At 34.6% G+C, this 16,690-nt stretch overlaps 1 protein-coding gene across 2 annotated transcripts in view; it reads right to left on the bottom strand.

Annotated features, from left to right (window-relative positions):
* DMXL1 (Dmx like 1) overlaps positions 1-16,690 on the bottom strand; it is a 129,760-nt gene that overhangs the window by 92,744 nt on the left and 20,326 nt on the right. For both annotated transcript variants that reach the window (XM_061189539.1, XM_061189540.1), the window contains exons 5-9: positions 12,711-12,843; positions 7,772-7,838; positions 6,314-6,492; positions 2,031-2,220; positions 563-731 (exon numbers count right to left, since the gene is read on the bottom strand). In XM_061189539.1, the coding sequence (XP_061045522.1) occupies positions 563-731; positions 2,031-2,220; positions 6,314-6,492; positions 7,772-7,838; positions 12,711-12,843 (738 nt within the window). The remainder of the gene's footprint in view (positions 1-562; positions 732-2,030; positions 2,221-6,313; positions 6,493-7,771; positions 7,839-12,710; positions 12,844-16,690) is intronic.

The following is a 16,690-nucleotide window of genomic DNA, read 5'->3' as shown; positions in this document are numbered from 1 at the left end:
AACTGTGGCCACTTGATTTTTAAACTCACAGAAAATATTTACTAAAATGATGAACACTTCAGTCTTCAAATTCATAGATAAACCCAGGTATTCTAGATCTTTCAATCTGTTTCACAGTACCTATTGACTACAGAGATAAGTTTCTTAATTCTTCCAGTTATAACTTCTGCATATTTCTGCCCTATTTCTGCAATGGCTCCAAAGATCAAGTATGAAACACACTGGTTTCGTTTGAACAACTATACAATAATTATAAAATACTACTCTGAGGTGTTAACCTCTTTGTTATGTATTAGCTCAAATCTCAACTTTTGAATAAACTAATACAGAATCTCAATGACTTACCAAGATCTAAAATTACAGACCAAATCACAGACTTAAGAAGCAAACAAGTAAACAAAAACTTCTTTTTCTATAATCAGTGAGCTGGCTATAATGAAAAGTTAGCTAAGAAAGTCACCTACAATTTTTTTACTTACTAAAAAAGTAAAAGTATAATTTATTGGCTATAAAAATCAATCTACTCAATTTGAAAAACATTTTCTGAACAGTGCTTTATTACCCGTGGCTGGGTTGATGCTGGCTGCAATATGAAAGTGGCAAAGTGCATTGGCATGCAGTGGAGTGTTCCTGTGAACGTGATGAGGATCTTGCTGATGTGGCAGGTATCCAGTATGTGCTACAAGTGCAAGTGATCTCCTCCGACCTCTACGAAAATGTTTCAGATTTACCTGTGAGAATAAAAACAAAGTCAAACAATGCAAAACAAAGTAAAACTAATGCCTATATTGTCATAAGCATATATGTATAGGTTACATAATGATTGTTAGATAGTACATATATCCTATTTCAGATGAGTTTATATGTACAAATATCTTGCAGTATTTTTGTACAGCAAACTTGAAACCTGGAATAAGCCTGGAACTTAAACTGCTTGACTCTTCTTTTAACCATCACACAATACTTTAAATTTTTATTTAATATTTCCTGAGAATTAATTTCCTAAACTTAAAAAATGTTTACAATGTGTCTGTGGAAAATGATGTCCCTATGTATACTGTTTTCTTTGTATCCTCAGTTTACTTCCTATGACCACAAAGCACTGAATAAAACTACCATCATACATTAGGATGATATTTCATAGTTTGCAAAGCACTTTCACAGAGATCATCTCATTTGACCCATAAAGCAGACAATGCAAATATTGTTATTCTCATCTTTCATATGATAAAATAGTTTATAGAGAACACAAGGTCACCTAAAAGTGGAACAAAGGTCTTCAGATTCCTAGTCAAGGACTTCTTTCAACTATTATTACACATAACCATTCTATCAGTGGTTGAGTCTCTACACAATATATACTGAATTATATTCTGTGTCACTAGAATACTATCTAAATTTGAGAAATAGTGGTTCCATATTCATATAAAACATTCAAAGATAAATCATTTTTAGGTCACTTTCTTGTTTTCAATATTAAGAAAATAATAAGAAGAATCTGTAACTAGTCTATGTTGAATTAGCCCCAACACCAAAAACTGACTTTTACTTTCCATTGTATAGTAATTAGTAAGGTAAATAATTCAAGTTCTTGGAGATTTGGAAGATAACAAATGTAGAACAGAATCTGATAAACTACTCTAATCATTCCTGTAATTATGACAGGACGAACACCCCAAGCTCTAAAGAAAGAAAAATAATAAATTATTTTTACAGTCAAATCTTTGCATTCTCAGATCTTAATTTACGTTATTTTAGCTAAGTCAAGTATAATCATCCTTTTGTTATCATCAGTTAACCTAAGGTTAACTTTGTAATTATAGGCAGTTTTATGCTAGACAAAATCCTTAAGAATACTTGTTGAACCCGAAAAAACCCGAAAATTTTCTCAGAACTGTTTTCCTAAGACATATATGTTTTTTCATAACTATCCATGACTTTGAATATTAATTAAGATGAATGTTACAAAAAAGGCCATGTACGAAAGATTTTAAAACTTGTAGGAAATAACATCTAACAAAAACACTCACATCTAAAGCATTTTGAACTCGTTCCTTACTGGAAGCATTTCTTTTGAAGTTATTTGTTAAATTAATTGGTTCAGTCCAATGGTTGCAGTCACCTCCATAGAGCAAACAATCATTTGGTAAAAATGTCTCTACCCAAAGACGACATATGTTATCTTTGCAGCAAGTCAACAGTACATTACATACAGAAGCCCTAAGGAATAAAAAGATTTTAGAGGCAAAAATATAAATTTCCCACAGTATCACATTCTACAATGTTTCTATAATTATTTAAATGCACACAACTACGGTATCAATGAAGAAAATGTCAATATACATTTACGTAATGTATTTAGTCAAAGTCATTACAACTGAGTTGGGTATTTGATTTCATCACAGCAAATGCTTGCTAACCTATTCTTTTCTGCCTAGAACTCAGTAGTTCCTGTTTCAGTAATCTAAGATTCTTCTTACATCTAAAGAACAAAAACTGAAATCATACCATACTCGCTCAGTTAATAAACAAGGAAAGAACCTGACTTCTTCTATTAAAATTTTCTGATTTATTCAGTGGATGTTTATTTGAATTATTTCACAATGCTTCATTTTTACTTCCTGTAAAGGTACATGCACTTGTCACTAATAAGCTAAAGTAACTATTACACTTACTCTTTCCTTGCCTAACATATGACAAAAGCAGTCAAGTGCAATAGAAAAATTCATGATTTTTTAGTCACCTCCTTCATTAGTCATTTTTGACTTTCAGTGAATTTACTGTCTTGCCACCCCACAAAATAATAACAAAACAATTACATATATGTTAATAAATCCCATAAGCATCAAGAGCTCAAAGGCTGAAACCCTATTAACAAAGAGTACCTTTCTACTGGATAACCCAGCAAATTAAAAAAAAAAAAAAGTTGCAATATCCTATAATAGACACTTACTCAAACATATCTGATTAGAAGAGAACAATCAGTAGAAGGTTTCTATCAAGTAACCCAGTAAGTTAACGAAAAAAATTAAAATATTCCGTAGTAGTCACTTTTTAAAACAAACGTATCTACTTGATTTAAGAAGAACAATAGCAAAGGGGAAGAAAAGGGAGAACAGCTTGCTTTGTCTTGGTAGCTCTCTCCTTCAGGTTCCCTCCTCTGTTGTAACACCTCCCTCCCTTCCCCTCCCCCTCTATGTATACTCCCCTACTTTTCTCCCCTTTCCATCTACTCTCTGGGTTTCTCTCCTTCTGCCTTCTCCTATAATTCTCTGCTTCTCAGCCTCTCCAACCCACCCTCCCTTTCCACCTCTCCTACCTCTCACCGCTACCCCCCTCCTAGGGCCCCTCCTTCTTCTTACCTTTCCAAACCCTCTGTTTCTCCTTCCTTTCCCCATCCTTATGCCTCTCCCTCCTCTTCCTCCTTCATTTTTCTCCCTCTTTTTCCCTCTATCTCCCTCTGACCTTTTCCACCCCTCCTTCCCTCTCTTAGTTTCTCTCTAGTACATTTACATACACACAAGCAGTAGCAATGAGATTAAAAATAAAAAGAAACAAAAGAAAATACAAAAAGGCAATATGGAAGTTCAAGGTTCATAGTGCCAATCAGTAAATGGCAGAATGGGAAGGCTTATAAAGAAAGAGCAGAAGATAGGAGACTAAAGGGCTGAACAGACAGCAATCAGGAGAGGTACAGAACTTAGGCAAGACCAACAAAGCAAGCTAAAAAGCTGCGCAACTCAGAAGCATGGACAGGGCTTCGACCCCAGATGACTCTCTTCAGGATACCATGCCTTACAAATAATGCCACGCCTTACAAACAGCTGGCAGGTAATATAAGCATGGCATAGAAGAAATATCCTGATGTATTTGAGGCACTGCTCAGGCTATACCTCCCCCTTCCTCACTTCTTCATCAAGGTATCTTATTCTCTCTCCAATAAGCATATCATATTCAGGTATAGCACTCTCCCCCCCAACCAAAAACAATACATATATATATAAATGAATGACCCTATATGGGGCAACCATGTGATGGTAAGTGTCTGCAACAGCTGTCCTATCATTTTTTTTTTAAATTTTACTTTATTTAGCTGCCCTATCTTGATGCAACAACAGGCTAAGATGCTTTTGAAACTAGTTATGTAGAACCAACTTTTGGAGGTTTTGGGGGGATATAACCAGACCTCCCAACCTGTCCTACATTCATCAATTTTTAACTTGTAAAGAAGTACATGCTCATTACAAACCCTTCCCCATTCTTCTCTCTCAAGCCAGCAGGCCCTTTGTATAAAGTATTACCATTTGGTTAAGCATCTTAATTTTAAGATTCTATATCAGAAAGGATAATGGTCTTTGATGGGATCTCTTTCATCCTCATGAGAAAGGGTCAGCCTTCCCACTATATATCTGCAGGCAGCTGGTGAAACAAAAATGAAAACTAAAAGAACTAAGGGAGATTAGCTGGTTTTTTAATGAAATGGATCCAAAAGTGAAATTCTGGAAACCTTGAAAAGATGCCATAACTAACAGATAAGTCTAGTTCTGTATCAGTTCCCTATGCTGTAGAATTTAGTTGATAAGAGATAAAATAAGCAGGGCAAAAAAAAAACCTAATATGCCTTTTCGCTGTCATTGGGCATTCGTAATGCCCCAGTTTAAGGTACTGCCTCTGTGTCCACCGTGATCACTTTTGCCAACACTGAGTGAACTAGGTCAGGAGCAGATGTGACTGTCCTCTCTCAAAAGATACAATATTTCACAAGCCTCTTTTTTAGTATTCTGGTGGTCTAACTGGCTGCATATGAAAATACCTGGAATAGAAGAAGAAATCAGCCTCCGAAATAATGTAATCTTCTGATAGTTCTAAAAGGTTAACAGTTTGTGATGACAACTATTTTTACTTTACATTTGTCATAGCTCATTCTATTCTAAACACGTTTTTATACATGTGGGCAATGGTCTCAGAGGTACTAGAGCAACAGTTCTCAAAGTGAAGCTGGAGTGAAGGTGCTTTTGCTAACAATACAGATTGCCCACACCACTCTCCCTTAGCCCAAAAACTGTGAAACATACTTCTAACAAAAGAACCATCACTGTACCTACAGTGTCCTGCTCCTATGCTTTGTTAGACTGTAGGACTGAGGTAGGAAGAATGGTAACTACTGCACTCCAAAATAGCTCAAAAAAGTCTAGGTATAACAATGATGGATATATGCCATTATACACTTATCCAAACCCATAGAATGCACAATACCAAGAGTGAACCACAAAGTAAACTATGAACTTTAAGTGAAAATAATGTGTTGAAATAAGCGTCAACTGTAACAAATGTACCACTCTGGTGGAGGATGTTGATAATGGGGGAGGCTGTGCATATGTGGGGGACAGGATTATGTGAGAAATCTCTGTACCTTCCCTTCAGCTTTGCTGTGAACCTTAAACTGCTCTAAAAAATGTCTAAAATAATTTTTAAAAAATCTAGGTATACTCTGCTGGCTCAGAAGAGCAAAACTAAAGTCAACAAATGATCTAGCTATGCTACCATGGATCAGCTTAAGACATCTCAGATGACAAAAAAATAAGGGAAAAACTGTACTGATCCATAGTGTGGCCAAATTGAAAATGGCCATGTGGAACAAAAAGGATTTCTACCTATACTTAAGTAATACAATAGCTCTGTAACTTACTAAATATAGGCAAAAATTCAACAGGATTATCAAGTCTTGCAAGGACTCCAGGAAAGAAAAGAAGTACTAACAGGTGTGTTTGTGCATGCATGTGTAGGTTAAACTAATACCTAGTTTAGGGCATCATAATGTATTAACCCATGCACTTCTCCTCAAAGATGCTGGGTGCAGTTAAAGAAATATTTGAGGCCTTATGGTATATGTTCTCAATAAAGCCTTTTTTTTTTTTAATTAAAAAAAAAAAAAAAAAAAAGGGAAACCAGAGGAGATATAGAAGGGAAGAGATAAGGGAGTGAAATGTGAAAAAGTTGATGCAAATGGCAATTTGGAGAATGATTAAGAGATGAAAGAATTGGATACATAACATAGAGAAGAAAAAGATGCACAACTCTGTCACTTAAAGATATCTGATCTAGAGGTAAATTATCCTTTCATATGGCTCTCCTCTTAAGTGTCAACATAGTTGACCGGTGGCCAGAGGTCTGCAGTCCAAGAACTATCTAGTATTACTTGAATCTTCATAGGCAAAAATCCTAAAGCAATGATTCTCAAAGTGCGAAAAGCAGTCAAAGTCACAAAGATGACGTTCTCTTAATACATGGGAAAAATGACTAATCCACTGACCTAGGCATATATTTGCTTGTTTTACGCCAGGAAAATCCATTTACAGCTCGAGGATGGGCCAGATATATAAAAGAAAAGTCAATTTCTCCTTGGGATTGTTTTTCTGAACTTTTATCTGGAGAGGTAACAGATGTCCGCCAGTTTTCTACATTATACCATACCTTTAAAAGACAGTCATCCTAAGGGGAAAAAGAAAACAAAAAACATCCAGATCAGAATTAAATTAAAGGTTAAGTCAAATACCAAAAGTAAGATTTTTCTCCCCAATTAAAGGAACTTAGGGATGTGAAGAGGAGTTGGGCATGGAGAAATTAGGAAGAAAATCTCTGATTCTGATACTTTTCTACTAGCATTCCTTAACTGTTCTTTAAGAATTAATGTGTGTGAATGTGTGTGTTTTGCAAGGGTTGGTTCAAGGAAAATGCTAGTTACCATTTGGTATGGAAAATAAAGTCATTTAGGAAAGACCTAAAGATGAAGTTAAGGGTTCACGTGCCCACTTAGCCAAATACCAAATAAGAAAGCATTACCATTAGCAGACTTCAAAAGACTGCTGATTTTTGAAAACAAACACAGTTTTTATAAATTACCATGTGAATGTTCAAAGAAAATGTTGATGATAACTAGTTAGCAACTACTACTATGTAAAATATTCTAAGCACAATCAAAATTGCATCTCCTAATTTGAGAAGGAAAGCAAGAACAAGAGACTAGCATGTACCAGGTTCTGTTCTTTAGCTATTAATTGCACTCCCAAAGCTGACTGTAAAGTCAATTAGATTAAACAGCTCTACTTTTATCCTAAAAAACCTCACTAAGGATTTAAGGTATATCTCATATTCTTAGTCTGCAGGTTTTGAGCCATGGGAACAATAACTTCAGACTATTAGTTGTATGTAAAGTGCTCTGTGAACCAATGATTAAAAATAAAATAATTTCAAGGGAATACATTATTCTGAAATAAACAGGTAATAACAAAGAAAAGTTACAAATGTCCTTCTAGAAAGTCTGTAAATTCTTTTACTGTAAATACAGCCTAATATAGCTGTCAGCTAAAGATAACATAAATAGTAGTTATAGTTGATTATTGACAGTATACTTCATCCATGACTCTGTGCCAGTCACTTTACATACACTGTCTAAACTAATCTGATGATCAACAACCTATGAGGTAGGTACTATCATCCTCAGTTTATAAATGAGAAAACCAAGGCTCAAAAAGAGTAACTACTTGCCCAAGATCAAACAGTTGGTAAATGGCAAATTTATACCCAGATCTACCTTTGATCTATGTTGTTTCAATTATACCATACTGCCTTTAACACAATATTTAGCCAATTTTTGCTATTTAACATTTTTAACAGAAAATGTTTTCAACTTAATGAAGCCAGCTAATTTTTTTTGACATTTCAAAATACACCATAAACACAACTTGACAATAGTATTTTCACAAATTACCTTCCCAGCAGTGGCAAAAAATTCTCCATCTGGTGAAAACTTCATTAAATGAACTTGGGAAGCAGTTCTGTAAATTAAACAGACAAGAAATAATTTTCAAGGAAAATTAAATAAGAGAATGCAACATTACTTCTCTAAACTATATTCAGCAATTTGCTTCAAATAGAAAATTTTGTGATAACACAAGTTTCACACTCACTTTTAAGTATATCTCATAAATATAAAATAAATTCAAAAATAGAAAACTTAATATTAAATATAAAAATTATTTTTTATGTAAAAATATCCATGCGTAAGAATCATGTAGGGAATGACTTGTCAGTCTTCAAACCTTAAGACAAAAGAGCCTTAGGTCTCATTCCCTTAGGATGTGAGAAAGAAAGGTTTCATTTTTTAATCTGGAAATCTAATTTCCGGAGCCATAGATACTTATATTCCAACATACATTTACAAGGACAGTAAATCAGTATTTTAAAACGAATTCTGCCTTAAGGCAGCATTTGCATAATTAAAGATTATGCATGGATTAACAGGAGACTTCCAACTATCATGGATTCGGCCTTCCAAGTTCACCAACATACTTGGTACATAGTTGTCTTTTCTTCTCCAAGGAGCTTTGGCTCATTTCCCTTCATCACCTTCCCTTCTGGCTACCTATATATACTGATCTCAAGACACTTCTCACTATCATTGCTTTCCTTTTCTTTACCCAAGTTCATGCTTAGATAGATTCGTCCTAAATGTATTTGTAAAGCAGGCCAGGGCTTCCCTGGTGGCGCAGTGGTTGAGAATCTGCCTGCCAATGCAGGGGACACGGGTTCGAGCCCTGGTCTGGGAAGATCCCACATGCCGCGGAGCAACTAGGCTCGTGAGCCACAATTACTGAGCCTGCGTGTCTGGAGCCTGTGCTCTGCAACAAGAGAGGCCGCGATAATGAGAGGCCCGCGCACTGCGATGAAGAGTGGCCCCCACTTGCCGCAACTAGAGAAAGCCCTCGCACAGAAACGAAGACCCAACACAGCCATAAATAAATAAATAAATAAACACAAAGTTAAAAAAAAAAAAAGCAGGCCAAAGAGATATTCTGTCACATTTCATTCCAAATAAAAATAACTTTTTCCCCGATTTCTAAAAAATATTTATTTGTTTGTTTGTTTGCTTATTTGTTTGGCTGCGCCGGGTCGTACTTGCGGCACGCAGGATCTTCGTTGCTGTGTGCGGGATCTTTAGTTGTGGCACTCGGAATCTTTTAGTTGCGGCATGCGGGCTCCTAATAGCAGCATGCGGGATCTAGTTCCCTGACCAGGGATCGAACCCAGGTGCCCTGCATTGGGAGCGCAGAGTCTTAACAACTGGAGCACCAGGGAAGTCCCTCCCCTGATTTTAAATGTTACAAATACATAACAGAAAATATTGATACAAATGGGTGAAAGGAAGAAAATAAAATCATCCATAGCTTCACCAATACCACAACCCTCATTCCCATGCAAAATCACTGTTAACATTTTAATACACTGACTTCCAGACCTCTTCCACTCTCCATCTCCATCTACTTTCTGTGGAAGGGTGTTGGGAAGGAAATGGAAACTGATGCCATATTTACAATTTGTAATATTTATTTTAAAATATGTCATGAACATTAAGTAGTACAATGAACATTTTTGCACACACATTTTTATGCATCTGGTTAATCCTAAGGACATCTTTAAAACAAATAATTAAAAGTCTGGTCTCCATGACTGTGACCTTGTTGCCCCTACAGTCTTTTTTTAAAACAGTAGCTAAAGCAGTTCTTTTAAAAGGGAATTACTGGGTTGGCCAAAAAGTTCGTTTGGTTTTAAGTAAAAATAAAAAACATTTTTCATTTTCACGAAGAACTTTATTGAACGTATTCACTAACCGAATGAACTTTTTGGCCAACCCAATACATCTCAACACACCCTCTGCTTAAAACCCCCAAGGGCTTCCCAACTCACTCAAAATAAAAGGCAAAAGCCTCACAATAACCTATAAGCTGACTCCTGACTCTGATCATTTCCCCTATTACTCCTCACTTTGTTCACTTTACTCCAGCCACAAGGTAACATACACTTTTACCTCAGAGCCTTGCACTAGTTCCCTCCTCCTACAACGTTCTTCACCAGAATATACACACACATAGCTTACTCACTCACTTCCTTCAGGTCTATACTCAAACGTCACCTCTCCTCTTCTTCCCCCTACCCTACTTAATTATTCTCTATCGTACCTACTGGTCCTCATCTAACAGGTATAAGCAGTGTTCTAAATGCACCACAAATGTATGATCAAACCCAACTTCGAAATGTATTCCAGTTAGTGTAATCTTCAGTTGATCCTAAAATAAAACTGGCATGGTTTCTAGTCCAAGGCTTTATTGCTTACTTAAATAACAAACCACCTCAAATAAACAATTAGTATGTCTAGTCCAAGTTACCACTGTATAACTGATTATGATTTAACTTAAGCTCCTTCCCCTCTCCCAAATGCAAGAAATACATTTCAAATTCTCAGTTCAACCCAAGGAAGCCCCTTACTAGATCTGCAGTGAAGGCACTATAGCACTTCTTTGTTCTTCTCTCCCCCATTAGCTCTTTCTAAAGAACTATCTTTGCAAAATCCTATTTCCTCTCTACATGTAAACCCTTTTTAACACCCATGATCTGGCTGAGGGGGTGCAAAAAAACACGGAATCAGCTCCTTTGAAATCTCCTTTGTATATTCTGTATATATAGGAGGTCTGCCTTACTCTGACTTTGGTATCTGATTTATACCCTATTACTGCTTCATATGAAACTGACTCAGGGGACTTCCCTGGTGAACAGTGGTTAAAAATCCACCTGCCAGTGCAGGGGACACAGGTTTGAGCCCTGGTCTGGGAGGATCCCACATGCTACGGAGCAACTAAGCCTGTGCACCACAACTGCTGAGCCTGCGCTCTAGAGCCTGCGAGCCACAACTACTGAAGCCCACGCTCCTAGAGCCCGTGCTCTGCAAAAAGAGAAGCCACCGCAATGAGAAGCCCGCGCACCGCAACGAAGAGTAGCCCTCGCTCGCCGTAACTAGAGAAAGCCTGCACGCAGCAACGAAGACCCAACACAGCCAAAATTTAAAAAAATAAAATAAATTTTTAAAAAATATGTAAAACTGACTCAGGAAGAATGCCATTCCTAACATCCTGTCATACTGATTTACTGGTGCATTGTCTATCTCCCCCTATGTGTTCACGGCTATATTCTAAGCACTTTTACCACTGTCTGGAACATGATAAGCACTCAACAAATATTTGTTGAATGAATGAAAGAAACTTGGACTTGCTATCTAAAGGGCGTAAGAAAAATTAAGCCTGTTGATTCATACTTCCAAATTGATCTCTAGAAAGATGATATCAATTGTATGCCCTTATTAACAGTATATAAGAATACCTTTTCTCCACTCACTCACTCGTAATAGGTATTATTCATTCTCTTCTTTATGGATATTTCACATTTCTTGATTTTGAGTGCGGTCAATTAACTCTTAATATGCTCATTACTCATATGTACTACTGGTTAAAAATTTTCTCAAAAAAATTTTCTCTTCATTGTCCATTTTTGTTTACTTTTGAGATATCTGTTATTTTCTAGTTAATTTTTAAGACCTCCTTTTAAAAGAGGCACTAACCCAAAATTGCACATATTTCCCATCAAGTTTTTGGTTATTTTCCTTACGGTCTTTTTGCTTTACAGAAATTTTTTATTGATATACAAAACTATTAATTTTTTCCTTTTCTTTCCTTTCAGTTTCTAGTTTTGGTGTCATACTTAGAAATTTTTTCCATAACTCTAAAACAGCACTTCTTATCCAACAGTGATAGAACACAAATGATAAATGTTAGCCCAATATGTAATTTTTAATTTCCTAGTAGCGACATTTAAAAAAGTAAAAAGAAACAGGTGAAATTAAGTATATTTTATTTAATCCAATATATCAAAAATATTATCATTTTAATGTGTAATCAATTAAATTTAATAAGAGTTTTTAATTTTTTTCTTTGTGCAAAGTTTCTGAAATCTAGTGTTCATTTTATACTTTTAGGACACCTCAATTAAGTCTAGCCATATTTCAAGGGCTCAAGTGAAATGCGGCTAGTTGCTATCATACTGAATATGGTAGTATTAAACTATGACAATTCACCGATATTTTCTTTTAAAATTTTTTCATTGTATAGATATTGCTTCTTCTTCCTTTGAAATTTATTTTGGTGCCAAGTATGAAAGAGATTCTAACGTCGTTTTCTCCTCCACAGAGCTAGCAAGTTGCCCCACGGATGGAAATGCCACCTTATATACTGAATCTCCATGTATAATTGGGTCTAACCCTGGACCCTAATCTATCTGTTCTTGTATCAACAACAAACTGCTTGACCAGTTGTAGCTTTAGAATTCATTTTACTATACTGTATATCTTCATTCTTTTCTTCTTTTAGGATTTTCCTGATTTTCCCATATTTGTCCTTTTAAATAAAATTTTGAACTACGCTCAAAAGTAGAAATTCCAATGAGATTTTGATAAGGATGATGTTCAACATACAGATTAGTTTGGGAAAAATATACTTCTTCACAATAGGAAAACTTCCATTCAAAAGCATGACAGGTGTTTCTGTCTCCTTTTGTATAATTTAGCAAGTTCTTATTTAACTATCTTCATATAGGCCTAACACATTTCTATGTTTCTTCCTAGTTGTTTTATTCAACAATTTAAAAAAAGTAAAAAAGGGTCTGCAGAACATGGGAAATGGTGAATCCTCTGTATATAAGAAAAGGCATGTCAAAATCAATACTTTTTATGTTAGTATGGTTTTACACCAACTAAAATGCATTTATAATATAAGACCACATGGAACAGGTTTATTGGTTTAATCCCCTAATTAATTGCTTACTTGCAATGCCAAATGCATCTCCAATCCCCAAAGTTAAGATCTGTTTTATCTGGATTTTCATCTTCAGCTGATTTCTCCAAGTTAGCATTGGACCACAGTTGCAAACAGCTAGAACCAGTTAAAAGACGATTGCCTAAAAATATATATATCATTCACCAATTATTATTTAGGTATTTAATTAGTGAGTTAAGTACATGCTCAAGAGTTTCATATAATACTATAAAGATAATACAACTTTTTAAAAAAGTCAAATAACAAAAAGAGATTTGGGGTATGGGGGAGTAAGGCTATATTTTAACTTTGTTGAAGAAGCTTAAACAAAAAAGGGAACAGATCTTATCATCTCTCATCCAACAAACATTTAATGAGCATCTTCTTTGTAACAGGCACTGTGCTAGGCACTGGCAATACAATAAGAAATGAAAAGACTGTCCTTTTTCATGATGGGTTCACATTCCAGTAGAGAAATATTATGAACAGAAGCATGAAAACATGCAAGTTCAAATATATTCCAGAGAATGCCTCATAATCTCATTATGGTTAAGGGATAAGGTACGTAGTAGACCTAGAAAAAGAAATAAGTTTGGAAAAAAGGGATCATATTGTGAAGCATTTTTGAGGTTCATAAAGAGTTCAGAGTTTGTTATAGGTAGTTGGAAGTTAAAGGTTTTATTTGGGGGGGTGTGGTTTACATAAGTGGATCTGTATTCTAGAACAAGGGGTCTCAACTGGGAGGGGCTGTCAACAGATGGACGTGAAGATGCCCATAAACCTCCTTCCAATGACATATATGCAAAAGTTATAGGTATACTTTGTGCATTTTTCTAGAGAGATAACCCATAATTTTCACCATACTTTCAAAAACTCCAGTAAACAAAGAAGGGTAAATTACGATTCTTTATAACTAGAGATAGGCAAGATGAGGAAAAACGTAAGACGCTGGGAAATCTGGTTAAATGACTATAATAAATACAGGTGGGAAATCATGAGGATTTGAATCAAATATTAAAGTAATAAGCATGGATTTAAAAGCCATTTCAAAAAAAAGAACAGAATTTTCATGGCATGACACCAAGTAAAAAACAGAGAGATACAAGAGGTTTCAAGGACAGATTCCAACTTTATGACCTGGGGAACTGAGTAGAAGATTGTGCTATCAAAGAAAATAAAGGCGGTACAATTTTGGCCAAAAAGCTGACAATAAATAAGGCATTCTATCTCTCTGGAAAGATCACTTTATTTAAAAAGTGAGTCTGTGGCAAAACGCTGACTTTAGATCAGAAATCCTTGTGTCTAAATCCCAAATAAGTTACTCAATTAGCTATGTGAATTTGATCAAGTTGGGCAACCTCTGAGCCTCAATTTTCTCACCTATAAAATTAGAAATTTGTGTAGAGCTGTTGTAAGAATTAGCTATAATATATGTATTACATATCTAGCACAGGCTAGGCACTTAGCAGAAGCTCAATAAATAGTAGCAACTAGGTGGAAAGTCTTATAGACGGATAAAAACAGCCCAGAAAGTATTGATACTAACGAGATATTCCATTTAAATACAGTTATCATTCCACTGTTTAGCTTAGCAACATACATACGTTTTCTTTTTTTTTTACTGAGATGTAACTGACATGTATCATTGTATTAGTTTCAGGTTACAACATAATGATTCAGTATTTGTATACAGTGTGAAATGACCACCACAATAAGTCTCCTTAACATTCATCACCACACATGGTTACAATTTTTTTTCTTGTGATGAGAACTTTAAGATCTACTCTCTCTTAGTAACTTTTAAATACACAATACAGAATTATTAACCATAGTCACCATGTCATACATTACATCCCAGGATTTATCTATTTCATAACTGAAAGTTTGTACCTTCACCTATTTCATCTACTCTCCCCAATCCCACCCCACCCTACTCCACCCCACTGCCTCTGACAACCACCAATCTGTTCTCTGTATCTATGAGTTCAGTTTTGACAAGTTTTCTTTTCTTTAACATAAACTAAAGGTGAAACTAAGGTAACCCATGAAGGATTAAGAAATTAATATAGAATATAAAATAATTCATCCCAGTTATGGAATGAAACAAAAGTAGGTAAGGTATGGCATAATACATTGATTTGAACAGAAAGGCAGAAGTATAGATATCAAAGTAGGAAACAAGAGCATTAAGTCTAAAATAGTAAGTCTTATGATTTAAGCAAGATGCAATAGTGGGTTTGGAGACAACACAAAGGCACTATAGTCAGTTTACTAGCACCATCTGAAAAATATTATTTATATCCCAATACCTGGCATATACTAATAAGTAAATATTCATCAAAACCAAAATACTAGTATTTCACTTAATATATTCTAAATCTGTTTATATAAATAATTACAAAGTTCATTTACAAAAGTAATAATAGCTCCCCAATATATATTACAGTAATAACCCATTTCTCAACCAAACCACTTAAATTTTAAACTTTTTGATTATAAAAAGAAATGTGAATTTTAAATAAATCATGATTTAAAAGATAATGGTCATAAAATATTGGCAAGTCACTACTAGATATGTTAAGAAAATAAGTAGTTATCTTCTAATACTACTCTGTAATGATGATTTTAGAAGAACTAAAATACTGTCAATATCAATAACAATATCAATACTACCTTCCGAAGAATTACTACTTACAGACCGCAGGTACAAAAATTCCAGGCAACGACTATGTCATTACTAAAGAAATATCACTCAATTCAAATAATGTTTTTATTACAGTTATTCATGAGACTTCAAGTAGCCAGTTCACTTGCTAACAATATTTTTATAGGTAAGTACCTATATAAATACCTTTTTACAGAAAGTGCCAAGTACTTTCATATATACTACCATATCTGATCATTAAAAAACTATCTTGTGAAATAGATATTACCTTAATTTAAAGTGAGTTAACCATTCTTGATATGTTAAGTAATCTGCTCATGATCACAAAACTTGTCATATATGTAAACATTTATTGAGAGCTTAATATATGATAGACCCCTAAAGATAAATACTGAATAAAATAGAATCTAAGCCCTTGCCTAATAAAAAAAAAAGGTAAACAAATAATTACAATAAATTGTAGTGCTATCACAGAGTAACCATATAATTTATCATCCAAATAGGAACACTTGTGAAAGTAAAGGTGACACTGCTAATAATCTTATGAGGAAACAGGCATAAACTGGACATGAGTGACCCTATCCAGAGTAGAGTTATATACAAAGTGCTGTACTAAATGCCAAATTTGAACCCAGGTCAAATTTTCACTCTTTTCACTGTATGCATAAAATATACATGTAGGTTACCAGCTAGTAAGCATCAATCTCATGAGAAAAAACATCTTAAAACATTATGTGATTTTTATTTAATCTAAGATAATCTCTTTTACCTTCTAAAATAATTTCCCAAGGTTCTAAACTTCGTATTCTAAATTAACATTTTTTCTCAGCCATTTTATCTACTATATTAAAATTTAACTTATCTATCTTAACTGATGACTTCTAGTTCTATGTTCCAAAGATAACTTCTTTCATAAATTAAGATTCAAATTTCTAACGATCTAATGAATACTGCTATAGGATATGCAAGCACCTCAAATTCCATACATCTAAATAAAACTTATGTTCCACTATCTCTAACTCCTACATATCACTCTTCTTGTGATCAAAGATACTCTCAAAGTAATCTGAAATCCAGTTGTCAAGTAATGTCAATTCGACTACCTAAATGCATTTCATATCCATGTATTCCTTTCATTAGTCACTCCGTATTAATTGAGCACCTACTATGATAAAGGCACTGAAACAAGTTCTTATTTCTCATTCACTACTGTGAATGCATACTTTCCAAAGGTAATTATAGATAATACAGTATTTATCTTCCTGTTCCTCTTGTCTCTGATCATTCTAAGTTACTGCTACCAGAAAAATCTGGCAAAACCAGA

The sequence above is a fragment of the Eubalaena glacialis genome, chromosome 4 (genome assembly GCF_028564815.1).
Source record: "Eubalaena glacialis isolate mEubGla1 chromosome 4, mEubGla1.1.hap2.+ XY, whole genome shotgun sequence".
Lineage (NCBI taxonomy): Eukaryota > Metazoa > Chordata > Mammalia > Artiodactyla > Balaenidae > Eubalaena > Eubalaena glacialis.
This window is presented reverse-complemented; position numbering and strand designations above follow the sequence as displayed.